The following is a 26,596-nucleotide window of genomic DNA, read 5'->3' as shown; positions in this document are numbered from 1 at the left end:
ATTTTCCATTCCCATTCACATTGATATCAGAGTGATTAGAGGGACAATAGAGTGCTGAGTACTAGGCAGTTAGCAAGTTTGGTAGACTACTAATGACCAGCAGCAACATCAGAGCTTGGAGAAGCCTAATTACCGTGACTAAACGGTCACATGGAATTTGACTACCATCATGACTAGTGACCGCCGGTGTGGAGGTAATAAGGTCACTGTAACAGCCCTTCCCCAGACATACATTATAAGCATGCTGTCTAGGTGTTTGGCCGTGTCGTACACCTACCCTCGTCACGGTAGAGTCGTCAGTCTCCTTGGCCCGGTCAACAGACAACGATCTTTTATTCTCAAACATCTTGACCCTGTTGAGCACCGATTGGGGCTTCATGGCCGGGTCGTCCCTTTCCTCCTGCCTCGGAGGCTTGGACCCCGCGTTTACTCCCATCTCTCCTGGGGAGGCCAGGGGTTCAGGTTTGGGAGGGGGCATGGGTGGGTCAGAGGTCATTAGAGGTTCACGGTTGTAGCCACCGCCCCGGTTGGGAGGTCCTGGGTTATAGGAGGGTCTCAGGCCAGGAGCAGAGTCTCCGTAATACTGCTTGGGGGGGTCTGGGGAGCGGGGAGAGCTTACTGGGTAGCAGTGAGGGGGCTCGGACTCATAAGGGGAGCGAGCGTCGTAACGGTCAGCCGAGGGAGGCGGTTCATCGTACCGCATAGGCCCAGGGGTTTTACCGTGACGAGGCCTGCCGTCGTAGCCCTGCATCCCCGCCGGTGCCTCATCGTAGCAGGGCTGGGGGGGGCTGTAGTCCCTGACTGGGCCGTCCTCGTAGGGGGTGGTCCCCCTCGGGGTGTAACCCTGCTGGTGGCCCGGGCCAGGCTGGTACCCCGGGGGCTGGGGAGAAGAGGTCTGCTGGTGGCCCGGGCCAGGCTGGTACCCCGGGGGCTGGGGAGAAGAGGTCTGCTGATGGCCCGGGCCAGGCTGGTACCCCGGGGGCTGGGGAGAAGAGGTCTGCTGGTGGCCCGGGCCAGGCTGGTACCCCGGGGGCTGGGGAGAAGAGGTCTGCTGATGGCCCGGGCCAGGCTGGTACCCCGGGGGCTGGGGAGAAGAGGTCTGCTGGTCGTAGGGGGGCCACTGGCCGTCGCCGTAGTGTTGAGGCACACGGTTGTCGTAGTGCAGGTGAGGAGTGTGAGGGTCAAAGTTCCCCTGGTGAGGTTGCTTTGGTTCGGCGTAGCCCCCCCCGTCGCTACAGTAGCCGTAAGGCGGGTGGTCGTACTGGTGGTGTGGCTGTTTGTCCTGGTAGGGCTGGTGGGTGTAGCTCAGAGACGACTTCATGCCGCCGTGGTTCACTCTCACTGGTTCCTCCAGACTGTACAGATCCTTCTTGTACATCTGCAGGGGAGAGGGGTTGAATATGGAGACATTAATACTAGTAGTGACTAGCTAGTTACAGGCTATAGTTTGAACATAAGCACTTGGTCAGAGCTCGGGTGAATAAGATTTCCAATGTATCAATCATTACACATGGCAAATTAAGTTGAAAACTTGTAAACCTCATTGGAAAACTATGTTTTAAAAACAATTTAAATTAACAAAATTACAGAAACTACAGAAAATCCCCCAAAATCAGAGGGGATTGAATGACAGATTAAAGGGGAGGTTTCTGAGAAGTTCTGCTCAAACCTTCAAGGACAGAACACAGATCAATTAAGAGATCAATTAAGATATCAACTAAGATATCAATTAAAATATAAATTAAGAAACAACACATTGTCATTCATACAATTAAATTGTATCAAAATATATCAATAAATTAAACAAACATCAAGTCAAAGCGCAAGTACACAAGCAATTATTTGATCAATTATTCCTAATCCGTTCTGAATGCATATTTGACTAGAAGTCTTTCAGGAGTGACTGAAAAGTTCCGTATTCTCATGACGTCATCACCAATCATCATGACGTCATCACCAATCATCATGACGTCATCACCAATCAGTTGACCTAGTCACGTTTCTTTGGACGATGGTGTCAATAATGTTGTATTTTTTATTTTTTTTTGTACATTTCTGAAAGACTTCATTTCAAAACGGGTGATGTGTAGCCTGTAGACAGCACATCTAGTAAACGACAGACACGTCACTTCCTATGGTGGAAGCTTGTAACATTAACCTTCTCACGGGAGTCAATACTACAACGGAAGATATACAGTTATGTAATGCTTCAATAAGTTTTGTTCCCCCCCCATAGAGCGGCCAGAGACTATTAAATACCAAGAACACTGTCTGCAGGTTAGCATAGTTTATCATGCAACATTACATTCAGTTGGACATCTTATGCAACTACAATCTACTACAACAGCTACCAACTACATTCTATTACAGCACAGCTACCAAGTACATTTGACTAAACTTCAACTAGAGTCAGTCAGAGAAGTTAAGAAGCTGATGGGAACCATTAAGAGGCCATGCAGAGGAAGAGGAGACAACTGTAACCGTTAATGTTGGCGCTGGTTCTTCTTATCCCGGTCAGACCGGTCCAAAAATGGCACCCTGTTCCCTATATAGTGCACAACTTTGGCCTATACACTATACTGAATAGGGAATGGGGTTGGGTTTCAGATGTGCCCACAGACTAGACCCCCCCCCCCCCCCCCCGGGGTGGACTGCGATTGGTGCATGTGTACTGACCACACACTGACCAATCACATACAAGGTGCGTGTTTGAGACGGACTACATTACGTTGCAGTCGGACTGCACAGAATCACGTTACAAATCGCCTTGCTTTTCATCTTCCCGATAACGTAGCCATACACGTGATGAAGAGGAGCGATTCTGTGCAGCCAACGTCTTCCTCCAAACACCCCCCCCCCCCCCCTCCCCCTCAAACACGCTGTAAAATATCATTCTGTGGTCACACAGTGTGGGCGGGGCATGCAGACAAGAGAGCCAGTCAGAGGAGAAAGAAGCGTGTGCGAAGACGAAGACAGGACAGCAGGCTGGGGGGGGGAGGGGCAGATGGGGCGGAGAACCGGACGGGGCAGTTAAGGGCGTGACTGGCCCAGGCCCGGTCCAGTTGTTCTAAGGAGGCAGCAGGTAGGTGCTGGGGGTGGTGTTGGTAGGTAGGTGAATACCTTGGGTTCAGGACCAGGGCCGAGCTGCAGGTCAGACAGGGGTTGGGGTTCGAGTGATGGTGGTGTTGGGGGCGGGGCTAGCTCAGTAGGGGCGGGGCTGCTAAGGAGTGAGTCGGCAGCCGGAGCCTCCTCCTCGGGTTCAGAGGTCATACCCTCTACCTGCAGTGCAGGTTGCTGTGACTCAGCCTCAACAACAGGGGGCGCCACAGCCACCGCAGCAGGCAGCAGAGAGGAAGGACTAGCCAGAGCAGCATCGTCTTGCTGTGAAGTATCGGTAAGAGACATTTTATTGCAACAGGCTGCCAAGAGAAAGAGCACAGCAACACTCCACAAACTACAGCAGTTTCTCTCTCTCTATCTCCATAGTAACCTTCTCTCTCTCTCCACGTTCCTCCTCCTTGAATCATTTTTACACCATCCAGAAACCCGTTTACAATGTATTTGCAAGAATGTGGTTAGCTATAAACAGATAGTATACACAAATACATATGTATATTGTAAAGCTATGGAGGAACAAACACATGTCCTGTTTCAGCCTGAAGAACAGAACACATGTCCTGTTTCAGCCTGAAGAACCAAACACATGTCCTGTTTCAGCTGGAAGAACAGAACACATGTCCTGTTTCAGCCGGAAGAACAGAACACATGTCCTGTTTCAGCCTGAAGAACCAAACACATGTCCTGTTTCAGCCTGAAGAACACATGTCCTGTTTCAGCCTGAAGGACAGAACACATGTCCTGTTTCAGCCGGAAGAACAGAACACATGTCCTGTTTCAGCCTGAAGAACAGAACACATGTCCTGTTTCAGCCGGAAGAACAGAACACATGTCCTGTTTCAGCCGGAAGAACAGAACACATGTCCTGTTTCAGCCGGAAGAACAGAACACATGTCCTGTTTCAGCCGGAAGAACAGAACACATGTCCTGTTTCAGCCGGAAGAACAGAACACATGTCCTGTTTCAGCCTGAAGAACAGAACACATGTCCTGTTTCAGCCTGAAGAACAGAACACATGTCCTGTTTCAGCCTGAAGAACACATGTCCTGTTTCAGCCTGAAGAACAGAACACATGTCCTGTTTCAGCCTGAAGAACAGAACACATGTCCTGTTTCAGCCTGAAGAACAGAACACATGTCCTGTTTCAGCCTGAAGGACAGAACACATGTCCTGTTTCAGCCTGAAGAACAGAACACATGTCCTGTTTCAGCCTGAAGAACAGAACACATCGCAGGTTGTAATAACATGGTTTCAGCCTGAAGAACAGAACACATGTCCTGTTTCAGCCTGAAGGACAGAACACATGTCCTGTTTCAGCCTGAAGGACAGAACACATGTCCTGTTTCAGCCTGAAGAACAGAACACATGTCCTGTTTCAGCCTGAAGAACAGAACACATGTCCTGTTTCAGCCTGAAGAACAGAACACATGTCCTGTTTCAGCCTGAAGAACAGAACACATGTCCTGTTTCAGCCTGAAGAACAGAACACATCGCAGGTTGTAATAACATGGTTTCAGCCCGTTTTGCCCCTAGAGAGACACCTACAGCTAAACCTCCTCCCTCTCTCTCCTACCTGATGAGGAGCGGCGGCCAACTTGAACCCGGATGGGTCGATGCGGTTGGCCGGGTCGGGCGGAGTCACAGCAATGTGCTGGTATCCAGGGTAACCGCCAGACGAGGGGTCCTGGATAACGGGCGGGTCCTCTCTGACCGGCTCTGAGGAGCGGGTGATAGCTGGCTCTGTGGGAAGCCCAACCTAATGGGATTTAGAAACTGGAGTTACTACAAGCTGAGACTTAAAAACATGGATGAGGTATAAGGTGTTATGTTTTCCCCCGCAAGTATTGTCTTAATACATAATTCAGTATTTTCGACAGCGAACATGAATTAAATGAAATGTAAAAAAAATAAATAATAATCCGTCCCACCTCGTCGTTGAGAGTCTCGTCTAATTCCTGGTCGGTGTAGGCCCCGCCCTCTGTGTCCGTGTCCTCGTAATCAGAGGTGTGGCGGCTATCCGTGCTGTACATGGAGTATTCACTGCCCGGAGCTGACAGGTATGACAGACGGTCATCGTGGATGTCCAGGTCATCGTCCGGCGCGCCGTCCGCCTGGGGAGAGGAGGAGCAGGGGGAGAAGGAGGAGCAGGGGGAGAAGGAGCAGGAGGAGGAGGAGGAGCAGGGGGAGAAGGAGGAGCAGGGGGAGAAGGAGGAGCAGGGGGAGAAGGAGCAGGAGGAGGAGGAGGAGCAGGGGGAGAAGGAGGAGCAGGGGGAGAAGGGGCAGGAGGAGGAGGAGGAGCAGGGGGAGAAGGAGGAGCAGGGGGAGAAGGAGGAGCAGGGGGAAAAGGAGCAGGAGGAGGAGGAGGAGCAGGGGGGAGAAGGAGCAGGAGGAGCAGGAGGAGGGGGAGAAGGAGGAGGAGGGGGAGAAGGAGGAGGAGGGGGAGAAGGAGGAGGAGCAGGATGAGGGGGAGGATCAGGTGGAGGAGGAGGAGCAGAGGGAAAAGCAGGAGGAAGGGGAGGAGGAGCAGGTGGAGGAGCAGGATGAGCAGGAGGAGGAGCAGGAGAAGGAGCAGGAGAAGGAGCAGGAGGAGGAGCAGGACGAGGAGCAGGAGGAGGAGCAGGACAAGGAGCAGGAGGAAGGGGAGGAGGAGCAGGTGGAGGAGCAGGATGAGCAGGAGGAGGAGCAGGAGAAGGAGCAGGAGGAGAAGGAGCAGGAGGAGTAGCAGGAGGAGGAGCAGGAGGAGCAGATGGATGAGCAGGAGGAGGAGCAGGAGGAGTAACAGGAGGAGGAGCAGGAGGAAAGGGAGGAGCAGGAGAAGGAGGGGGAGCAGGAGGAAAGGGAGGAGCAGGAGAAGGAGGGGGAGCAGGAGAAGGAGGGGGAGCAGGAGGAGGAGCAGGAGTAGATGTGAAGAAATATACAGTTTTCTTAGGGTTGCTTCAGCAGGTGAGTCGGAAATGTTTCGATGTTATACAAAGGAAAGAAGCTCCTGCACACTGTGGTCGCAAAGTATCATATTCATACGATTGATTTTTTATTACCGTAAAACTATAATGGACATCTGAGTGTTTCTCTCACCTTGCCCTCTGACACCCAGACCAACTGGTTCTGTTGCTGCTGGATAGTCTCCTTCAGAGCTCCGTACCAGCCATCGTTCATGTTGTTCATGTTGATGGTGGCTAAGACAGGAGGACAAAAGGGTTACCGTTTTTATTTATTAAAAGGGATAGTGTCCAGATTTGGGCAATTAAGCCAAATGAAGCACATTTTTATGTCTCTTCGTCCAATCTAAACGGAAGTCAAAAAGGTACTTTTGCGAGCCAATGCAAACTAGCATAAGTGCAATGACTGGAAGTCTACCTGAACAGCTAGCATGTTGCCATAATGCAGCCAAAATATCCCACTATCCCTTTTAACATGCTACTAATTAGCATGATGCTACTAGTTAGCATGATGCTACTAGTTAGCATGATGCTACTAGTTAGCATGATAATAGCATGTTAACAATTCAACTCAAGGGTCAAAGAATGGATCCCTGAGGGACTCTACAAGATATCAATTAACTTTTCTTAACACGCTGCTTTAATTAAACCAAGCAAACAAATGGTTGTGTATGCAAACAGCCGGGTTTCTAATAGGGCCAAGTTATTTTGTGGAGTTCCTCAGGGATACATTCTCGGACCCTTGTTGTTTTGGAAGCACTTCATTTGAACTATACCTCATAATATTGTCAGAAACGTGACATAACATTTATATTACATTTACATTTAAGTCATTTAGCAGACGCTCTTATCCAGAGCGACTTACAAATTGGTGCATTCACCTTAAGATATCCAGTGGAACATAACAAATGCCCCTCCTTTTACTCACTGGTGAAAAGGGGATGGTTGTTCTTCCTTAGTTTCAGGGCTCTCTCTACTCACCTCCCACCCTCTCTCCCCCACCTCCTCTCTTCCCATCTCTCCCTTCCATCTTCCCCCTCTCTACTCACCTCCCACCCTCTCTCCCCCACCTCCTCTCTTCCCATCTCTCCCTTCCATCTTCCCCCTCTCTACTCACCTCCCACCCTCTCTCCCCCACCTCCTCTCTTCCCATCTCTCCCTTCCATCTTCCCCCTCTCTACTCACCTCCCACCCTCTCTCCCCCACCTCCTCTCTTCCCATCTCTCCCTTCCATCTTCCCCCTCTCTACTCACCTCCCACCCTCTCTCCCCCACCTCCTCTCTTCCCATCTCTCCCTTCCATCTTCCCCCTCTCTACTCACCTCCCACCCTCTCTCCCCCACCTCCTCTCTTCCCATCTCTCCCTTCCATCTTCCCCCTCTCTACTCACCTCCCACCCTCTCTCCCCCACCTCCTCTCTTCCCATCTCTCCCTTCCATCTTCCCCCTCTCTACTCACCTCCCACCGTCTCTCCCCCACCTCCTCTCTTCCCATCTCTCCCTTCCATCTTCCCCCTCTCTACTCACCTCCCACCCTCTCTCCCCCACCTCCTCTCTTCCATCTTCCCCCTCTCTACTCACCTCCCACCCTCTCTCCCCCACCTCCTCTCTTCCCATCTCTCCCTTCCATCTTCCCCCTCTCTACTCACTGGTGAAGAGATGGTGGTTGTTCTTCCTTAATTTCAGGGCTCTCTCGTAGAGTTTCCGGGCGGACTTCCTGGACTCGGAACAGAGCCTGGTTCTCATGTTCTTGACCCCCTGCTTGTTGTCTGGGTTCAAGAACACTACGATGGGGTACCACTGGGCGTAGTTCAGACGGTCTACTGCGTTGGGGGTGATGTCCAGCACTGCATGTTTGTCCTATATACCAGAAAAAAACATCACTTACATAATCTATTCCTCCTACTGGAGCAGAGGGCCTCAACACAGTCAGTATTCCTCCTACAGGAGCAGAGGGCCTCAACACAGTCAGTATTCCTCCTACTGGAGCAGAGGGCCTCAACACAGTCAGTATTCCTCCTACAGGAGCAGAGGGCCTCAACACAGTCAGTATTCCTCCTACAGGAGCAGAGGGCCTCAACACAGTCAGTATTCCTCCTACTGGAGCAGAGGGCCTCAACACAGTCAGTATTCCTCCTACAGGAGCAGAGGGCCTCAACACAGTCAGTGTTCCTCCTACAGGAGCAGAGGGCCTCAACACAGTCAGTATTCCTCCTACAGGAGCAGAGGGCCTCAACACAGTCAGTATTCCTCCTACAGGAGCAGGGGGCCTCAACACAGTCAGTATTCCTCCTACAGGAGCAGAGGGCCTCAACACAGTCAGTATTCCTCCTACAGGAGCAGAGGGCCTCAACACAGTCAGTATTCCTCCTACAGGAGCAGAGGGCCTCAACACAGTCAGTATTCCTCCTACAGGAGCAGAGGGCCTCAACACAGTCAGTATTCCTCCTACATGAGCAGAGGGCCTCAACACAGTCAGTATTCCTCCTACTGGAGCAGAGGGCCTCAACACAGTCAGTGTTCCTCCTACAGGAGCAGAGGGCCTCAACACAGTCAGTGTTCCTCCTACATGAGCAGAGGGCCTCAACACAGTCAGTATTCCTCCTACTGGAGCAGAGGGCCTCAACACAGTCAGTATTCCTCCTACTGGAGCAGGGGGCCTCAACACAGTCAGTATTCCTCCTACTGGAGCAGAGGGCCTCAACACAGTCAGTATTCCTCCTACAGGAGCAGAGGGCCTCAACACAGTCAGTATTCCTCCTACTGGAGCAGAGGGCCTCAACACAGTCAGTATTCCTCCTACTGGAGCAGAGGGCCTCAACACAGTCAGTATTCCTCCTACTGGAGCAGAGGGCCTCAACACAGTCAGTATTCCTCCTACAGGAGCAGAGGGCCTCAACACAGTCAGTATTCCTCCTACTGGAGCAGAGGGCCTCAACACAGTCAGTATTCCTCCTACAGGAGCAGAGGGCCTCAACACAGTCAGTATTCCTCCTACAGGAGCAGAGGGCCTCAACACAGTCAGTATTCCTCCTACTGGAGCAGAGGGCCTCAACACAGTCAGTATTCCTCCTACAGGAGCAGAGGGCCTCAACACAGTCAGTGTTCCTCCTACAGGAGCAGAGGGCCTCAACACAGTCAGTATTCCTCCTACAGGAGCAGAGGGCCTCAACACAGTCAGTATTCCTCCTACAGGAGCAGAGGGCCTCAACACAGTCAGTATTCCTCCTACAGGAGCAGAGGGCCTCAACACAGTCAGTATTCCTCCTACTGGAGCAGAGGGCCTCAACACAGTCAGTATTCCTCCTACAGGAGCAGAGGGCCTCAACACAGTCAGTATTCCTCCTACATGAGCAGAGGGCCTCAACACAGTCAGTATTCCTCCTACTGGAGCAGAGGGCCTCAACACAGTCAGTGTTCCTCCTACAGGAGCAGAGGGCCTCAACACAGTCAGTGTTCCTCCTACAGGAGCAGAGGGCCTCAACACAGTCAGTATTCCTCCTACTGGAGCAGAGGGCCTCAACACAGTCAGTATTCCTCCTACTGGAGCAGAGGGCCTCAACACAGTCAGTATTCCTCCTACTGGAGCAGAGGGCCTCAACACAGTCAGTATTCCTCCTACAGGAGCAGAGGGCCTCAACACAGTCAGTATTCCTCCTACTGGAGCAGAGGGCCTCAACACAGTCAGTATTCCTCCTACTGGAGCAGAGGTTCTCAACACAGTCAGTATTCCTCCTACAGGAGCAGAGAGCCTCAACACAGTCAGTATTCCTCCTACAGGAGCAGAGGGCCTCAACACAGTCAGTATTCCTCCTACTGGAGCAGAGGGCCTCAACACAGTCAGTATTCCTCCTACTGGAGCAGAGGGCCTCAACACAGTCAGTATTCCTCCTACAGGAGCAGAGGGCCTCAACACAGTCAGTATTCCTCCTACTGGAGCAGAGGGCCTCAACACAGTCAGTATTCCTCCTACTGGAGCAGAGGGCCTCAACACAGTCAGTATTCCTCCTACAGGAGCAGAGGGCCTCAACACAGTCAGTATTCCTCCTACTGGAGCAGAGGGCCTCAACACAGTCAGTGTTCCTCCTACAGGAGCAGAGGGCCTCAACACAGTCAGTATTCCTCCTACTGGAGCAGAGGGCCTCAACACAGTCAGTATTCCTCCTACAGGAGCAGAGGGCCTCAACACAGTCAGTATTCCTCCTACTGGAGCAGAGGGCCTCAACACAGTCAGTATTCCTCCTACTGGAGCAGAGGGCCTCAACACAGTCAGTATTCCTCCTACTGGAGCAGAGGGCCTCAACACAGTCAGTATTCCTCCTACTGGAGCAGAGGGCCTCAACACAGTCAGTATTCCTCCTACAGGAGCAGAGGGCCTCAACACAGTCAGTATTCCTCCTACTGGAGCAGAGGGCCTCAACACAGTCAGTATTCCTCCTACTGGAGCAGAGGGCCTCAACACAGTCAGTATTCCTCCTACTGGAGCAGAGGGCCTCAACACAGTCAGTATTCCTCCTACTGGAGCAGAGGGCCTCAACACAGTCAGTATTCCTCCTACAGGAGCAGAGGGCCTCAACACAGTCAGTATTCCTCCTACTGGAGCAGAGGGCCTCAACACAGTCAGTATTCCTCCTACTGGAGCAGAGGGCCTCAACACAGTCAGTATTCCTCCTACAGGAGCAGAGGGCCTCAACACAGTCAGTATTCCTCCTACTGGAGCAGAGGGCCTCAACACAGTCAGTGTTCCTCCTACAGGAGCAGAGGGCCTCAACACAGTCAGTATTCCTCCTACTGGAGCAGAGGGCCTCAACACAGTCAGTATTCCTCCTACAGGAGCAGAGGGCCTCAACACAGTCAGTATTCCTCCTACTGGAGCAGAGGGCCTCAACACAGTCAGTATTCCTCCTACTGGAGCAGAGGGCCTCAACACAGTCAGTATTCCTCCTACAGGAGCAGAGGGCCTCAACACAGTCAGTATTCCTCCTACAGGAGCAGAGGGCCTCAACACAGTCAGTATTCCTCCTACTGGAGCAGAGGGCCTCAACAGAGTCAGTATTCCTCCTACAGGAGCAGAGGGCCTCAACACAGTCAGTATTCCTCCTACAGGAGCAGAGGGCCTCACCACAGTCAGTGTCATTCCACAACAATTGTGGAAAAGAAAACCCAGAAATTCCTCAAATCAAAATGAGTCCTATTGAAATGAGTGACAGTATGTGTAAAAGGCAAACTCACTCTGTCGATGATCTGTTTGATGGTGTGGAGACGGATGATTCCAGAACTACGCTGGTCTTTCCCCGCGTCTCTCGGTTCACTCTCTGGAACACACGAGAAGGAACAGTTTCATAGTTCTTTAATCGTTCCTATAATTAACTCGTTTTTAATGGAATTCTAGAAAACTAATCACAGCGTGTGTGAATGTCATTTTGATACACTTTGTTACTCACTTGCGAGCTCAAACAGATCGGGCTCCTCTCGGGAGAGTTTCTCTCGTGCCACGTCTGCGATGGGTCCAAATGTCACCACAGGCCTCAGGAAACCAGCTGGACAAAACACCCCACAACAGAAGACCATCACAGTACATTAGACTGAGTGGGAGGATTAGTGATTTTGTGTGATTTTTTAAATTTGTCTCTCCATTAGCTGTGGAAGAAGCAACAGATATTCTTCCTGGTGTCCACACCAAAACGTTGGAAACATGACAAAATACAGAACACTAAATGGACAAGAACAGTAATACAAATGTATAACTAAAACTACACAACTAAAGAAAAGAGATATTCTAAAAGTATTAACAATTGTTTCATTATAAAAACAGCGTAACATATAGTAAAAGCAGAATATTTGGGTCAGGATTGTGTAGCATTAAACTGTAGTGTTACATTCCAGGGGTCTTTTCTCCCCTCTATCAATTGAAAGACAATATTTATAGTTGGCGCTACGTTATGAAAGCTGACCGCTATTAGAGACAGGTTAAGATTTACAAGAGTTGCTAGGGAGGAGGGGCTAGGGAGGAGGGGTGAGGGAGGAGGGGTTAGGGAAGAGGGGCTGAGGGAAGAGGGGCTAGGGAGGAGGGCTGAGGGAGGAGGGCTGAGGGAGGAGGGGCTGAGGGAGGAGGGGCTAGGGAGGAGGGGTGAGGGAGGAGGGGTGAGGGAGGAGGGGCTAGGGAGGAGGGGTGAGGGAGGGGGGGTGAGGGAGGAGGGGTGAGGGAGGAGGGGCGAGGGAGGAGGGGTTAGGGAGGAGGGGTTAGGGAGGAGGAGCTGAGGGAAGAGGGGCTTAGGGAGGAGGGCTGAGAGCTGAGGGGCTTAGGGAGGAGGGGCTGAGGGAGGGGGGGGCTGAGGGAGGAGGGGTTAGGGAGGAGGGGCTGAGGGAGGAGGGGCTAGGGAGGAGGGGTGAGGGAGGAGGGGTTATGGAGGAGGGGTTAGGGAGGAGGAGCTGAGGGAAGAGGGGCTAGGGAGGAGGGGTGAGGGAGGAGGGGCTGAGGGAGGAGGGGCTAGGGAGGAGGGGTGAGGGAGGGGGGGTGAGGGAGGAGGGGTGAGGGAGGAGGGGCGAGGGAGGAGGGGTGAGGGAGGAGGGGTGAGGGAGGAGGGGCTAGGGAGGAGGGGTTAGGGAGGAGGGGTTACGGAGGCTGGGTGAGGGAGGAGGGGTGAGGGAGGAGGGGCTAGAGAGGAGGGGTGAGGGAGGAGGGGCTGAGGGAGGAGGGGCTAGGGAGGAGGGGTGAGGGAGGAGGGGCTAGGGAGGAGGGGTGAGGGAGGAGGGGTGAGGGAGGAGGGGCTGAGGGAGAAGGGGTTAGGGAGGAGGGGTGAGGGAGGAGGGGTGAGGGAGGAGGGGCTGAGGGAAGAGGGGCTTAGGGAGGAGAGGCTGAGGGAGGAGGGGCTAGGGAGGAGGGGCTGAGGGAGGAGGGGCTTAGGGAGGAGGGGCTGAGGGAGGAGGGGCTTAGGGAGGAGGGCTGAGGGAGGAAGGCTGAGGGGCTTAGGGAGGAGGGGCTGAGGGAGGAGGGGCTTAGGGAGGAGGACTGAGGGAAGAGGGGCTTAGGGAGGAGGGCTGAGAGCTGAGGGGCTTAGGGAGGAGGGGCTGAGGGAGGGGGGGGCTGAGGGAGGAGGGGTTAGGGAGGAGGGGCTAGGGAGGAGGGCTGAGGGAGGAGGGCTGAGGGAAGAGGGGCTGAGGGAGGAGTTTTTCAGGAGGAGGGGCTGAGGGAGGAGGGTTTAGGGAGGAGGGGCTGAGAGAGGAGGGGCTGAGGGAGGAGGCTTTATGTGTTACACGCACATATAAGCGTTTATAATGTGTTATTACAAGGCAAGTCATCCTCACCTTCTCTAAGCACCACCCTCTCGTATGCGGGGAACTTGGACTGGACGGGCTGGGCCGACAGGTCCTCTCTGCTCTTCCTCAGGTTCCTCTTGGAGCTCCTCAGGCCCCTGAACCTCCAGAAGTCTGCCCTGTCGCCCCCAGCTGTCTTGGGGAGGCTGTACTGCACGCTGGACAGCTGCTCCGCTCTGGAGACAAATAGAGGAGAGGGAGTTGGACAACTAACTAACTCGATAACTAACCCTAACCCTGCTGTCTTGGGGAGGGTGTATTTCACGCCCAGAGTAGAGAGAAGTTTGTCATTATGTTATTCTCTGTAAAAGAGAATGAGATTCGGTCTCCCGAGTGGTGCAGTGGTTTAAGGCAGTCCAGGCTCTGTTGCAGCCAGGCCGTGACCGGGAGACCCATGGGGCGGCGCACAATTGGCCCAGCGTCGTCCGGGTTAGTTTTCGTCCGGCCGGGATGTTCTTGTCCCATCGCGCTCTAGCGACTCCTGTGGCGGGCCGGGCGCAGTGCACGCTGACACAGTTGCCCAGGTGTATGGTGTTTCCTCCGACACATTGGTGCGGCTGGTTTCCGGGTTAAGTGGTCATTGTGTCAAGAAGCAGTGCGGCTTGGTTGGGTTGTGTTTCGGAGGACGCGTGGCTCTTGACCTTCGCCTCTCCCTCTCTTCTGTACGGGAGTTGCAGCGATGAGACAAGCCTGTAACTACCAATTGGATGCCACGAAATTGGGGAGAAAAAGGTGTACAAAAAATTATTATTTAAAAAAAATGAGAATGAGATTTAGTTCTCTGTATAACTCAGATGATGAAGGTCTATTGATTGAAATGTCGGTGAAAAATATGCATGACATTTTCGGGGAATCAAAATCACCGGGGGTGCTGGAGTTGCTTTTCTATTCAGAACAAGAGAATGAGAGAGAGACACCTCTGTAGAGGGCTTTCATGTGTCTGTGACACTATCCAGGAAACTTGGCACGGCTAACGTGCCAACACAGAGGCACTTACACGGCAATGATAATCATAACAAATGTGGTTAAAGCTACGAGAGGACAACGTGACGTTAACATTGTTACCATGACTTGTGACCAGTGTGAATCTTCCCCTTATTGTTTTAATGCATTTACATGATTGTCTAAAAAAACAAACAGGTAAGTTATACAGAACACATTCTGTTTTCAAATAAACAAAACTGATTTTTTTTGAGTGTCATCATCACCTGTTCTTGTTGGGGATGATGCCTCTCTCCACTTCCTGGTGGTTCTTCCCGATGCGGATGGCCAGCCAGGAGCCCAGCTTACCGTTGTACAGGGTGTCCACCACTCTGAACACCTCTCCCTTGTTGAAGCTCAGGCCGTACGGAGACTCCTTCTCATACTCAAAGTGGGTCCGGATGTAGAACGAGTCGCCCACATCAGACTCCACGATCCGCCGGTACACTGGACCAGAACACAGACTGAGTTTGAGTATCAGAGTTAGAGGCAGAGTTGAGAGAAAGACAGAGTTGAGAGACAGAGTGTTGAGAGACAGAGTTAGAGACAGAGTCAGAGTTAGAGACAGAGTTAGAGACAGAGACAGAGTTAGAGACAGAGTTAGAGACAGAGTTAGAGACAGAGTTAGAGACAGAGTTAGAGACAGAGTTAGAGACAGAGTCAGAGTCAGAGACAGAGTCAGAGACAGAGTCAGAGACAGAGTCAGAGACAGAGTTAGAGACAGAGTTAGAGACAGAGTTAGAGACAGAGTTAGAGACAGAGACAGAGTTAGAGACAGAGACAGAGTTAGAGACAGAGTCAGAGACAGAGTTAGAGTTAGAGACAGAGTTAGAGACAGAGTTAGAGACAGAGACAGAGTTAGAGACAGAGACAGAGACAGAGTTAGAGACAGAGCTAGAGACAGAGTTAGAGACAGAGTTAGAGACAGAGACAGAGTTACAGACAGAGACAGAGTCAGAGACAGAGTCAGAGACAGAGTTAGAGACAGAGTTAGAGACAGAGTTAGAGACAGAGTTAGAGACAGAGTTAGAGTTAGAGACAAAGTTAGAGACAGAGACAGAGACAGAGTTAGAGACAGAGACAGAGTTACAGACAGAGACAGAGTCAGAGACAGAGACAGAGTCAGAGACAGAGTCAGAGACAGAGAGTTAACAGAGAGACAGAGAGAGTCAGAGACAGAGTTAGAGACAGTCAGAGACAGAGTCAGAGACAGAGTCAGAGACAGAGTCAGAGACAGAGTTAGAGACAGAGTTAGAGACAGAGTTAGAGACAGAGTTAGAGACAGAGTTAGAGACAGAGTTGGAGACAGAGTCGGAGACAGAGACAGAGTTAGAGACAGAGTCAGAGACAGAGTTAGAGACAGAGTTAGAGACAGTCAGAGACAGAGTTGGAGACAGAGTTGGAGACAGAGTTTGAGACAGAGTTAGAGACAGAGACAGAGACAGAGTTAGAGACAGAGCTAGAGACAGAGTTAGAGACAGAGTTAGAGACAGAGTTAGAGACAGAGACAGAGTTACAGAGTCAGAGACAGAGTCAGAGTCAGAGACAGAGTCAGAGACAGAGTTAGAGACAGAGTCAGAGTTAGAGACAGAGTTAGAGACAGAGTTAGAGTTAGAGACAAAGTTAGAGACAGAGACAGAGACAGAGACAGAGTTAGAGACAGAGTCAGAGTTAGAGACAGAGACAGAGTTACAGACAGAGACAGAGTCAGAGACAGAGACAGAGTCAGAGACAGAGACAGAGTCAGAGACAGAGAGTTAACAGAGAGACAGAGAGAGTCAGAGACAGAGTTAGAGACAGTCAGAGACAGAGTCAGAGACAGAGTCAGAGACAGAGTTAGAGACAGAGTTAGAGACAGAGTTAGAGACAGAGTTAGAGACAGAGTTAGAGACAGAGTTGGAGACAGAGTTGGAGACAGAGTCGGAGACAGAGACAGAGTTAGAGACAGAGTTAGAGACAGAGTTAGAGACTGTCAGAGACAGAGTTGGAGACAGAGTTGGAGACAGAGTTGGAGACAGAGTTTGAGACAGAGTTTGAGACAGAGTTTGAGACAGAGTTGGAGACAGAGTTGGAGACAGAGTTGGAGACAGAGTTGGAGACAGAGACAGAGACAGAGTCAGAGTTAGAGACAGAGTTAGAGACAGAGTCAGAGACAGGGTCAGAGACAGAGACAGAGTCAGAGACAGGGTCAGAGACAGAGAGTTAACAGAGAGACAGAGTCAGAGACAGAGTTAGAGACAGAGTTAGAGACAGAGTTAGAGACAGAGTTAGAGATAGAGTCAGAGACAGAGTTAGAGACAGAGTCAGAGACAGAGTCAGAGACAGAGTTAGAGACAGAGTTAGAGACAGAGTCAGAGACAGAGACAGAGACAGAGTCAGAGACAGACAGAAAGGAGAGCAGAGCAATAGAGATACATCTCAGATGATGGAAGTTCAACGGGTCCCAATGTGCTTCTCTCCCGTTACCTTGGCCCTAAGTATTTGATGATTGCAGATCTGTATGGTGGAAGCTTCCCCACTAAACTGATTGTACCTATCGGAACCCTCAGATAAACTGATTGTACCTATCGGAACCCTCAGATAAACGGATTGTACCTATCGGAACCCTCAGATAAACGGATTGTACCTATCGGAACCCTCAGATAAACGGATTGTACCTATCGGAACCCTCAGATAAACGGATTGTACCTATCGGAACCCTCAGATAAACGGATTGTACCTATCGGAACCCTCAGATAAACGGATTGTACCTATCGGAACCCTCAGATAAACGGATTGTACCTATCGGAACCCTCAGATAAACGGATTGTACCTATCGGAACCCTCAGATAAACTGATTGTACCTATCGGAACCCTCAGATAAACTGATTGTACCTATCGGAACCCTCAGATAAACTGATTGTACCTATCGGAACCCTCAGATAAACGGATTGTACCAATCGGAACCCTCAGATAAACGGATTGTACCTATCGGAACCCTCAGATAAACTGATTGTACCTATCGGAACCCTCAGATAAACTGATTGTACCTATCGGAACCCTCAGATAAACTGATTGTACCTATCGGAACCCTCAGATAAACTGATTGTACCTATCGGAACCCTCAGATAAACTGATTGTACATATCGGAACCCTCAGATAAACTGATTGTACCTGTCGGAACCCTCAGATAAACTGATTGTACCTGTCGGAACCTTCAGATCTGCAAATACTGATATATAACAGTGTTTTTCAGACCTCTCCTCAGGGATTCCCAGACCTAAAATATATATATATATATATTTTTTTTTAAATAGCTAGCCCTGAACTAGCTCCTCACCTGATTCAAGTAGTCATCGGCTTGATGATTAGTTGACCAGTTGAATCAGGTAAGCTAGCTGTGGAATAGTTCAAACACACGGACCGTCTGGGGATCCCCGAGGAGACTTTTGAAAAACCCTGAGAGGGATGAAGTGGACCAGTCCTCAGTCTGTGATTCATCCAGTTTCCTCTCGTCCTCCCGTACTCACCATCCTTCTTCTTCTGGGCCAGGATGGTGACCTCTTCACCTTTAGGGAGGTCAAGGAGGAACAGCACCGCCTCTTCTCGGATTATATTAGCAAAATCCACATTATTAACCTGGAAGGAGGAAGAAAATAGGAAGATTGTTCAACGGTGACCATGGGAAAGGAGATTTAAGGGTATTCGCGTAACGTTTCATATAACGTTGTGGATCGTAGAATCTATAACAGATCACAGCACAATACATGTTCCTTGTCACGTTGAACATGTTGATGATGTGGGCCTTTGGAAAGCATCGAGGACATGTAAAGGGTTGTTCCTTGTCATGTTGAACATGACAGTCGTGAAGAGGGCACGACAAAACCTATTTCACCCCCAGGAGACTTGGCATGGGTCCTCAGATCTTCAAAAGGTTCTACAGCTGCACCATCGAGAGCATCCTGACTGGTTGCATCACTGCCTGGTATGGCAACTGCTCGACCTCCGACCGCAAGGCACCCCTGAGGGTAGTGTGTACGGCCCAGTACATCACTGGGGCCATGCTTCCTGCCATCCAGGACCCCTATACCAGGCGGTGTCAGAGGAAGGCCCTAAAAATTGTCAAAAACTCCAGCCACCCTAGTCATAGACTGTTCTCTCTGCTACCGCACGGCAAGCGGTATCGGAGAGCCAAGTCGAGGTCCAAAAGGCTTCTTAACAGCTTCTACCCCCAGGCCATAAGACTCCTGAACATCTAATCACACGGCTACCCGGAACCCTCTTTTACGCTGCTGCTGCTAACTGTTTATAATCTATGCATAGTCACTTTAACTCTTCCGTACATTAACATATTACCTCAATTACCCCGACTAACCGGTGCCCCCGCACATTGACTCTGTACCGGTACCCCCTGTATATAGCCTCACTATTGACTCTGTACCGGTACCCCCTGTATATAGCCTCCACATTGACTCTGTACCGGTACCCCCTGTATATAGCCTCCACATTGACTCTGTACCGGTACCCCCTGTATATAGCCTCCACATTGACTCTGTACCGGTACCCCCTGTATATAGCCTCCACATTGACTCTGTACCGTGACACCCTGTATATAGCCTCCACATTGACTCTGTTATGTAACACCCTGTATATAGCCTCCACACTGACTCTGTACCGTAACACCCTGTATATAGCCTCCACATTGACTCTGTACCGGTACCCCCTGTATATAGCCTCCACATTGACTCTGTACCGTGACACCCTGTATATAGCCTCCACATTGACTCTGTACCGTAACACCCTGTATATAGCCTCCACACTGACTCTGTACCGTAGCACCCTGTATATAGCCTCCACATTGACTCTGTACCGGTACCCCCTGTATATAGCCTCCACATTGACTCTGTACCGTGACACCCTGTATATAGCCTCCACATTGACTCTGTACCGTAACACCCTGTATATAGCCTCCACATTGACTCTGTACCGTAACACCCTGTATATAGCCTCCAAATTGACTCTGTACCTTAACACCCTGTATATAGCCTCCACATTGACTCTGTACCGGTACCCCCTGTATATAGCCTCCACATTGACTCTGTACCGGTTCCCCCCAGTATATAGCCTCCACATTGACTCTGTACCTTAACACCCTGTATATAGCCTCCACATTGACTCTGTACCGTAACACCCTGTATATAGCCTCCACATTGACTCTGTACCGTAACACCCTGTATATAGCCTCCACATTGACTCTGTACCGTAACACCCTGTATATAGCCTCCACATTGGCTCTGTACCGTAACACCCTGTATATAGCCTCCACATTGACTCTGTACCGTAACACCCTGTATATAGCCTCCACATTGACTCTGTACCTTAACACCCTGTATATAGCCTCCACATTGACTCTGTACCGTAACACCCTGTATATAGCCTCCACATTGACTCTGTACCGTAACACCCTGTATATAGCCTCCACATTGACTCTGTACTGTAACACCCAGTATATAGCCTCCACATTGGCTCTGTACCGTAACACCCTGTATATAGCCTCCACATTGACTCTGTACTGGTACCCCCTGTATATAGCCTCCACATTGACTCTGTACCGTGACACCCTGTATATAGCCTCCACATTGACTCTGTACCGTAACACCCTGTATATAGCCTCCACATTGACTCTGTACCGTAACACCCTGTATATAGCCTCCAAATTGACTCTGTACCTTAACACCCTGTATATAGCCTCCACATTGACTCTGTACCGGTACCCCCTGTATATAGCCTCCACATTGACTCTGTACCGGTTCCCCCCAGTATATAGCCTCCACATTGACTCTGTACCTTAACACCCTGTATATAGCCTCCACATTGACTCTGTACCGTAACACCCTGTATATAGCCTCCACATTGACTCTGTACCGTAACACCCTGTATATAGCCTCCACATTGACTCTGTACCGTAACACCCTGTATATAGCCTCCACATTGGCTCTGTACCGTAACACCCTGTATATAGCCTCCACATTGACTCTGTACCGTAACACCCTGTATATAGCCTCCACATTGACTCTGTACCTTAACACCCTGTATATAGCCTCCACATTGACTCTGTACCGTAACACCCTGTATATAGCCTCCACATTGACTCTGTACCGTAACACCCTGTATATAGCCTCCACATTGACTCTGTACTGTAACACCCAGTATATAGCCTCCACATTGGCTCTGTACCGTAACACCCTGTATATAGCCTCCACATTGACTCTGTACTGGTACCCCCTGTATACAGCCTCCACATTGACTCTGTACTGTAACACCCAGTATATAGCCTCCACATTGGCTCTGTACCGTAACACCCTGTATATAGTCTCCACATTGACTCTGTACCGGTACCCCCTTTATATAGCCTCCACATTGACTCTGTACCAGTACCCCCTGTATATAGCCTCCACATTGACTCTGTACCGTAACACCCTGTATATAGCCTCCACATTGACTCTGTACCGTAACACCCTGTATATAGCCTCTACATTGACTCTACCGTAACACCCTGTATATAGCCTCCACATTGACTCTGTACCGTAATACCCTGTATATAGCCTCCACATTGATTATGTACCTTAACACCCTGTATATAGCCTCCACATTGACTCTGTACCTTAACACCCTGTATATAGCCTCTACATTGACTCTACCGTAACACCCTGTATATAGCCTCCACATTGACTCTGTACTGTAACACCTTGTATATAGCCTCCACATTGACTCTGTACCGTAACATCCTGTATATAGCCTCCACATTGACTCTGTACCTTAACACCCTGTATATAGCCTCTACATTGACTCTACCGTAACACCCTGTATATAGCCTCCACATTGACTCTGTACTGTAACACCCTGTATATAGCCTCCACATTGACTCTGTACTGTAACACCCTGTATATAGCCTCTACATTGACTCTGTACCGTAATACCCTGTATATAGCCTCCACATTGACTCTGTACCGTAACACCCTGTATATAGCCTCCACATTGACTCTGTACCGTAATACCCTGTATATAGCCTCCACATTGATTATGTACCTTAACACCCTGTATATAGCCTCCACATTGACTCTGTACCTTAACACCCTGTATATAGCCTCCACATTGACTCTGTACCGTAACACCCTGTATATAGCCCCGCTTGATTATTTTACTGCTGCTGTTTAATTATATAAGTTACTTTTATTTTTTTTATTTTTTTATTTTCTTAACTTCTAAAAGCATTGTTGGTTAAGGGCTTGTCAGTCAGCATTTCACTGTAAGGTGAAGGAGGACACCTGTTGTCTTCGGAGCATGTGACAAATAACATTTGATTTGATTTTGATGATGTGGGCCTTGGAAAGCAGAGGACATGTAAAGGGCTGTTCCTTGTCATGTTGATGACGTTAGTTATCTAGTTATCTGGGGGTTGTGTGGATAAGTGTTAATTCGTGGCATGGAAAAAGATGGAGGATTCATTTCCAACAGGGATCACATACAGTTGACAGGCCTGTCATATGTTACAGCATCTTTAACACGCCACGAGTCAATAGTGCTGCTGGCCTACATGTCTCCACAACATCCTCATGTCTTGGTTCCTTCAGCATAAGCCCTGGTGACTATAACCCTGACCTTGTACTATAAACTAAGGAGGGGGTGGAGGAGGGGGTTGAGGAGGGGGTGGAGGAGGGAGAAGAGAAGAGGGGGTGGAAGAGGGAGAAGAGAGGAGGGGGTGGAGGAGGGAGAAGAGAGGAGGGGGTGGAGGAGGGAGAAGAGAAGAGGGGTGCAGGAGGGAGAAGAGAAGAGGGGGTGGAAGAGGGAGGAGAGAGGAGGGGGTGGAGGAGGGAGGAGGGGGTGGAGGAGAGAGAAGAGAAGAGGGGGTGGAAGAGGGAGAAGAGAGGAGGGGGTGGAGGAGGGAGGAGGGGGTGGAGGAGAGAGAAGAGAAGAGGGGGTGGAAGAGGGAGGAGAGAGGAGGGGGTGAAGGAGGGGGTGGAGGAGGGGGTTGAGGAGGGGGTGGAGGAGGGAGAAGAGAAGAGGGGGTGGAAGAGGGAGGAGAGAGGAGGGGGTGAAGGAGGGGGTGGAAGAGGGAGGAGAGAGGAGGGGTGCAGGAGGGAGAAGAGAAGAGGGGGTGGAAGAGGGGGTGGAAGAGGGAGAAGAGGGGAAGGGGTGGAGGAGGGGTTGGAAGAGGGAGGAGAGAGGAGGGGGTGAAGGAGGGGGTGGAAGAGGGAGGAGAGAGGAGGGGTGCAGGAGGGAGAAGAGAAGAGGGGGTGGAAGAGGGGGTGGAAGAGGGAGAAGAGAGGAAGGGAGGAGGGGGTGGAAGAGAGAGGAGGGGTGGAAGAGGGAGGAGAGAGGAGGGGGTGGAAGAGGGAGGAGAGAGGAGGGGTGGAGGAGGGAGAAGGGGTGGAAGAGGAAGGAGAGAGGAGGGGTGGAAGAGGAAGGAGAGAGGAGGGGTGGAGGAGGGAGAAGAGAGGAGGGGGTGGAGGAGAGAGAAGAGAGGAGGGGGTGGAAGAGGGAGGAGAGAGGAGGGGTGGAGGAGGGAGAAGAGAGGAGGGGGTGGAGGAGAGAGGAGGGGGTGGAGGAGGCGGTGGAGGAGGGAGAAGAGAAGAGGGGGTGGAAGAGGGAGAAGAGAGGAGGGGTGGAGGAGGGAGAAGAGAGGAGGGGGTGGAAGAGGGAGGAGAGAGGAGGGGTGGAGGAGGGAGAAGAGAGGAGGGGGTGGAAGAGGGAGGAGAGAGGAGGGGGTGGAAGAGGGGGTGGAAGAGGGAGGAGAGAGGAGGGGTGGAGGAGGGAGAAGAGAAGAGGGGGTGGAGGAGAGAGGAGGGGTGGAGGAGGGAGAAGAGAGGAGGGGGTGGAAGAGGAAGGAGAGAGGAGGGGTGGAGGAGGGGGTGGAAGAGGGAGGAGAGGTGGAGGAGGGAGAAGAGAGGAGGGGGTGGAAGAGGAAGGAGAGAGGAGGGGTGGAGGAGGGGGTGGAAGAGGGAGGAGAGAGGAGGGGTGGAGGAGGGAGAAGAGAGGAGGGGGTGGAAGAGGAAGAAGAGAGGAGGGGTGGAAGAGGAAGAAGAGAGGAGGGGTGGAGGAGGGAGAAGAGAGGAGGGGGTGGAAGAGGAAGAAGAGAGGAGGGGTGGAGGAGGGGGTGGAAGAGGGAGGAGAGAAGAGGGGGTGGAGGAGGGAGAAGAGAGGAGGGGGTGGAGGAGGGAGGAGAGAGGAGGGGGTGGAAGAGGGAGGAGAGAGGAGGGGGTAGAGGAGGGAGAAGAGAAGAGGGGGTGGAGGAGGGGGTGTACTATGAACTAAGATCCATGCCATTACACATTATGCTCGGAGGGAGGAGTGGAGGAGTAGAAACGAAAAGATATTCGGCTCTGAGGGAAGAAGAGAAATGGGGCAGAGAAAGAGAGAGAGGGAAGAGGGGTTGGAGGAGAGAGGAGGGGGTGAAGGAGGGAGAGAGAAAGGGAAGAAGGGTTGGTGGAGAGACTAGAGTGTGAAGGAGAGAGAGAGAGTGGGAAGAGGGGTTGGAGAAGAGAGGAGAGATGACGGCGTGAAGGAGAGAGAAAGAGAGAGAGAGAGAGGGAGGAGATGTGGGAGAAGGGAGGAGAGAGCAGGGGGTGGAGAAGGGAGGAGAGAGCAGGGGGTGGGGGAGGGAGGAGAAAGGAGGGGGTGGAGGAGAAAGGAGGAGAGAGGAGGGGGTGGAGGAGGGAGGAGAGAGGAGGGGGTGGAGGAGGGAGGAGAGAGGAGGGGGTGGAGGAGGGAGGAGAGAGGAGGGGGTGGAGGAGGGAGGAGAGAGGAGGGGGTGGAGGAGGGAGGAGAAAGGAGGGGGTGGAGGAGGGAGGAGGAGAAAGGAGGGAGGAGAGAGGAGGGGGTGGAGGAGGGAGGAGAGAGGAGGGGATGGAGGAGGGAGGAGAAAGGAGGGGGTGGAGGAGGGAGGAGAAAGGAGAAAGGAGGGGGTGGAGGAGGGAGGAGAGAGGAGGGGGTGGAGGAGGGAGGAGAAAGGAGGGGGTGGAGGAGGGAGGAGAGAGGAGGGGGTGGAGGAGGGAGAGAGAGAGGAGGGAGAAGAGAGAGAGATCTAGAGAGACACTGTTTTTGTGTGAGCACATTGCTAGGAGACCGCCTCTGAAAGAGCAGGAATCTTGGAGCAGCCGGTTGTTTCAAACCATTAAATCAACCAGCGAAGGAAAAGCTTTGGACTTGTTCCACATGGCACCCTTATCCCTTTAGAGTGCACTACTTTACCACAGGCACTAGACAAAAGTAGTGCACTATTTAAGGAATAGGCTTCCATTTGGGACGAACTTTTGAGATGTAAACCAGTGGTACGTTACAGCATTTCCCCTGTAAATCTTTAGTCTGTTTTAGTGTGTCAACACAGATTTGCTAGTGTATGAAACATCTAAAATGTTTTAATATTTATTTCATTCCAGTGGGAACTATATAACACTGGAGTGAAATTCAATAGCTGATGGCATTGATTTAATTCATGTTTATTTAACCTTAATTTAACAAAGTCAGTTATGAATACATTCTTATTTACAATGACGACCTACCGACCGGGCCAAACCCGGACGACGCTGGGGACAATTGTGCGCCGCCCTATGGGACTCCCAATCACGGCCCGGATGTGATACAACCTGGATTTGAACCAGGGACTGTAGTGACGCCTCTTGCACTGAGATGCAGGGCCTTTAGACCGCTGCGCCACGACGGGAGCCCAGAATCGTAGGCATTTATACGTTAGGATACACATGCATGTTATTCTGATGGGGATTATATTGACACGGCAAACAATTATATCACAGGGCTACCTGACGTAGTAAAGCAGCAGTGGTTAGATGGTAGGGACGGCAGGTAGCCTAGTGGTTAGAGGGTAGGGACGGCAGGTAACCTAGTGGTTAGAGGGTAGGGATGGCAGGTAACCTAGTGGTTAGATGGTAGGGATGGCAGGTAACCTAGTGGTTAGAGGGGGGCGGCAGGTAGCCTAGTGGTTAGAGGGTAGGGACGGCAGGTAGCCTAGTGGTTAGAGGGTAGGGACGGCAGGTAACCTAGTGGTTAGAGGGTAGGGATGGCAGGTAACCTAGTGGTTAGATGGTAGGGATGGCAGGTAACCTAGTGGTTAGAGGGGGGCGGCAGGTAGCCTAGTGGTTAGAGGGTAGGGACGGTAGGTAGACTAGTGGTTAGAGGGTAGGGACGGCAGGTAACCTAGTGGTTAGAGGGTAGGGACGGCAGGTAACCTAGTGGTTAGAGGGTAGGGACGGCAGGTAGCCTAGTGGTTAGAGGGTAGGGACGGCAGGTAGCCTAGTGGTTAGAGGGTAGGGACGGCAGGTAACCTAGTGGTTAGAGGGGAGGGGCGGCAGGTAACCTAGTGGTTAGAGGGTAGGGACGGCAGGTAACCTAGTGGTTAGAGGGGAGGGGCAGGTAACCTAGTGGTTAGAGGGTAGGGACGGCAGGTAACCTAGTGGTTAGAGGGTAGGGACGGTAGGTAGTCTAGTGGTTAGAGGGGAGGGGCAGTAGGTAACCTAGTGGTTAGAGGGTAGGGACGGCAGGTAACCTAGTGGTTAGAGGGTAGGGACGGTAGGTAACCTAGTGGTTAGAGGGTAGGGACGGTAGGTAGTCTAGTGGTTAGAGGGTAGGGACGGTAGGTAGACTAGTGGTTAGAGGGTAGGGACGGCAGGGAGTCTAGTGGTTAGAGTGTAGGGGTGGCAGGTAGTCTAGTGGTTAGAGGGTAGGGACGGTAGGTAGACTAGTGGTTAGAGGGGAGGGGCAGTAGGTAACCTAGTGGTTAGAGGGTAGGGACGGCAGGTAACCTAGTGGTTAGAGGGTAGGGACGGTAGGTAGTCTAGTGGTTAGAGTGTAGGGGCGGCAGGTAACCTAGTGGTTAGAGGGGGGCGGCAGGTAGTCTAGTGGTTAGAGGGGGGCGGCAGGTAGCCTAGTGGTTAGAGGGTAGGGACGGCAGGTAACCTAGTGGTTAGAGGGTAGGGACGGCAGGTAACCTAGTGGTTAGAGGGTAGGGACGGCAGGTAACCTAGTGGTTAGAGGGTAGGGACGGCAGGTAACCTAGTGGTTAGAGGGTAGGGACGGCAGGTAGTCTAGTGGTTAGAGTGTAGGGACGGCAGGTAACCTAGTGGTTAGAGGGTAGGGACGGCAGGTAACCTAGTGGTTAGAGGGTAGGGACGGCAGGTAACCTAGTGGTTAGAGGGTATGGATGGCAGGTAACCTAGTGGTTAGAGGGTAGGGACGGCAGGTAACCTAG

At 51.5% G+C, this 26,596-nt stretch overlaps 1 protein-coding gene across 9 annotated transcripts in view; it reads right to left on the bottom strand.

The window, feature by feature from the left end:
* LOC129861938 (tight junction protein ZO-1-like) overlaps window positions 1-26,596 on the bottom strand; it is a 215,094-nt gene that overhangs the window by 15,374 nt on the left and 173,124 nt on the right. For 7 of the 9 annotated variants that reach the window (XM_055933150.1, XM_055933152.1, XM_055933153.1 and 4 more), the window contains 11 exons: window positions 17,862-17,970; window positions 14,580-14,799; window positions 13,363-13,547; window positions 11,499-11,594; window positions 11,287-11,369; window positions 7,704-7,914; window positions 6,193-6,293; window positions 5,046-5,228; window positions 4,691-4,873; window positions 3,121-3,381; window positions 278-1,378 (listed from right to left, as the gene is read on the bottom strand). In XM_055933150.1, coding sequence (XP_055789125.1) covers window positions 278-1,378; window positions 3,121-3,381; window positions 4,691-4,873; window positions 5,046-5,228; window positions 6,193-6,293; window positions 7,704-7,914; window positions 11,287-11,369; window positions 11,499-11,594; window positions 13,363-13,547; window positions 14,580-14,799; window positions 17,862-17,970 — 2,733 coding nt within the window. The remainder of the gene's footprint in view (window positions 1-277; window positions 1,379-3,120; window positions 3,382-4,690; window positions 4,874-5,045; window positions 5,229-6,192; window positions 6,294-7,703; window positions 7,915-11,286; window positions 11,370-11,498; window positions 11,595-13,362; window positions 13,548-14,579; window positions 14,800-17,861; window positions 17,971-26,596) is intronic. The other 2 variants (XM_055933154.1, XM_055933158.1) reach the window with 1 other exon arrangement.

This window comes from Salvelinus fontinalis, chromosome 9 (genome assembly GCF_029448725.1).
Source record: "Salvelinus fontinalis isolate EN_2023a chromosome 9, ASM2944872v1, whole genome shotgun sequence".
Classification (NCBI taxonomy): Eukaryota; Metazoa; Chordata; class Actinopteri; order Salmoniformes; family Salmonidae; genus Salvelinus; species Salvelinus fontinalis.
Note: the sequence above shows the minus strand (reverse complement) of the source record. Positions and strands in the feature narration are given on the sequence as shown.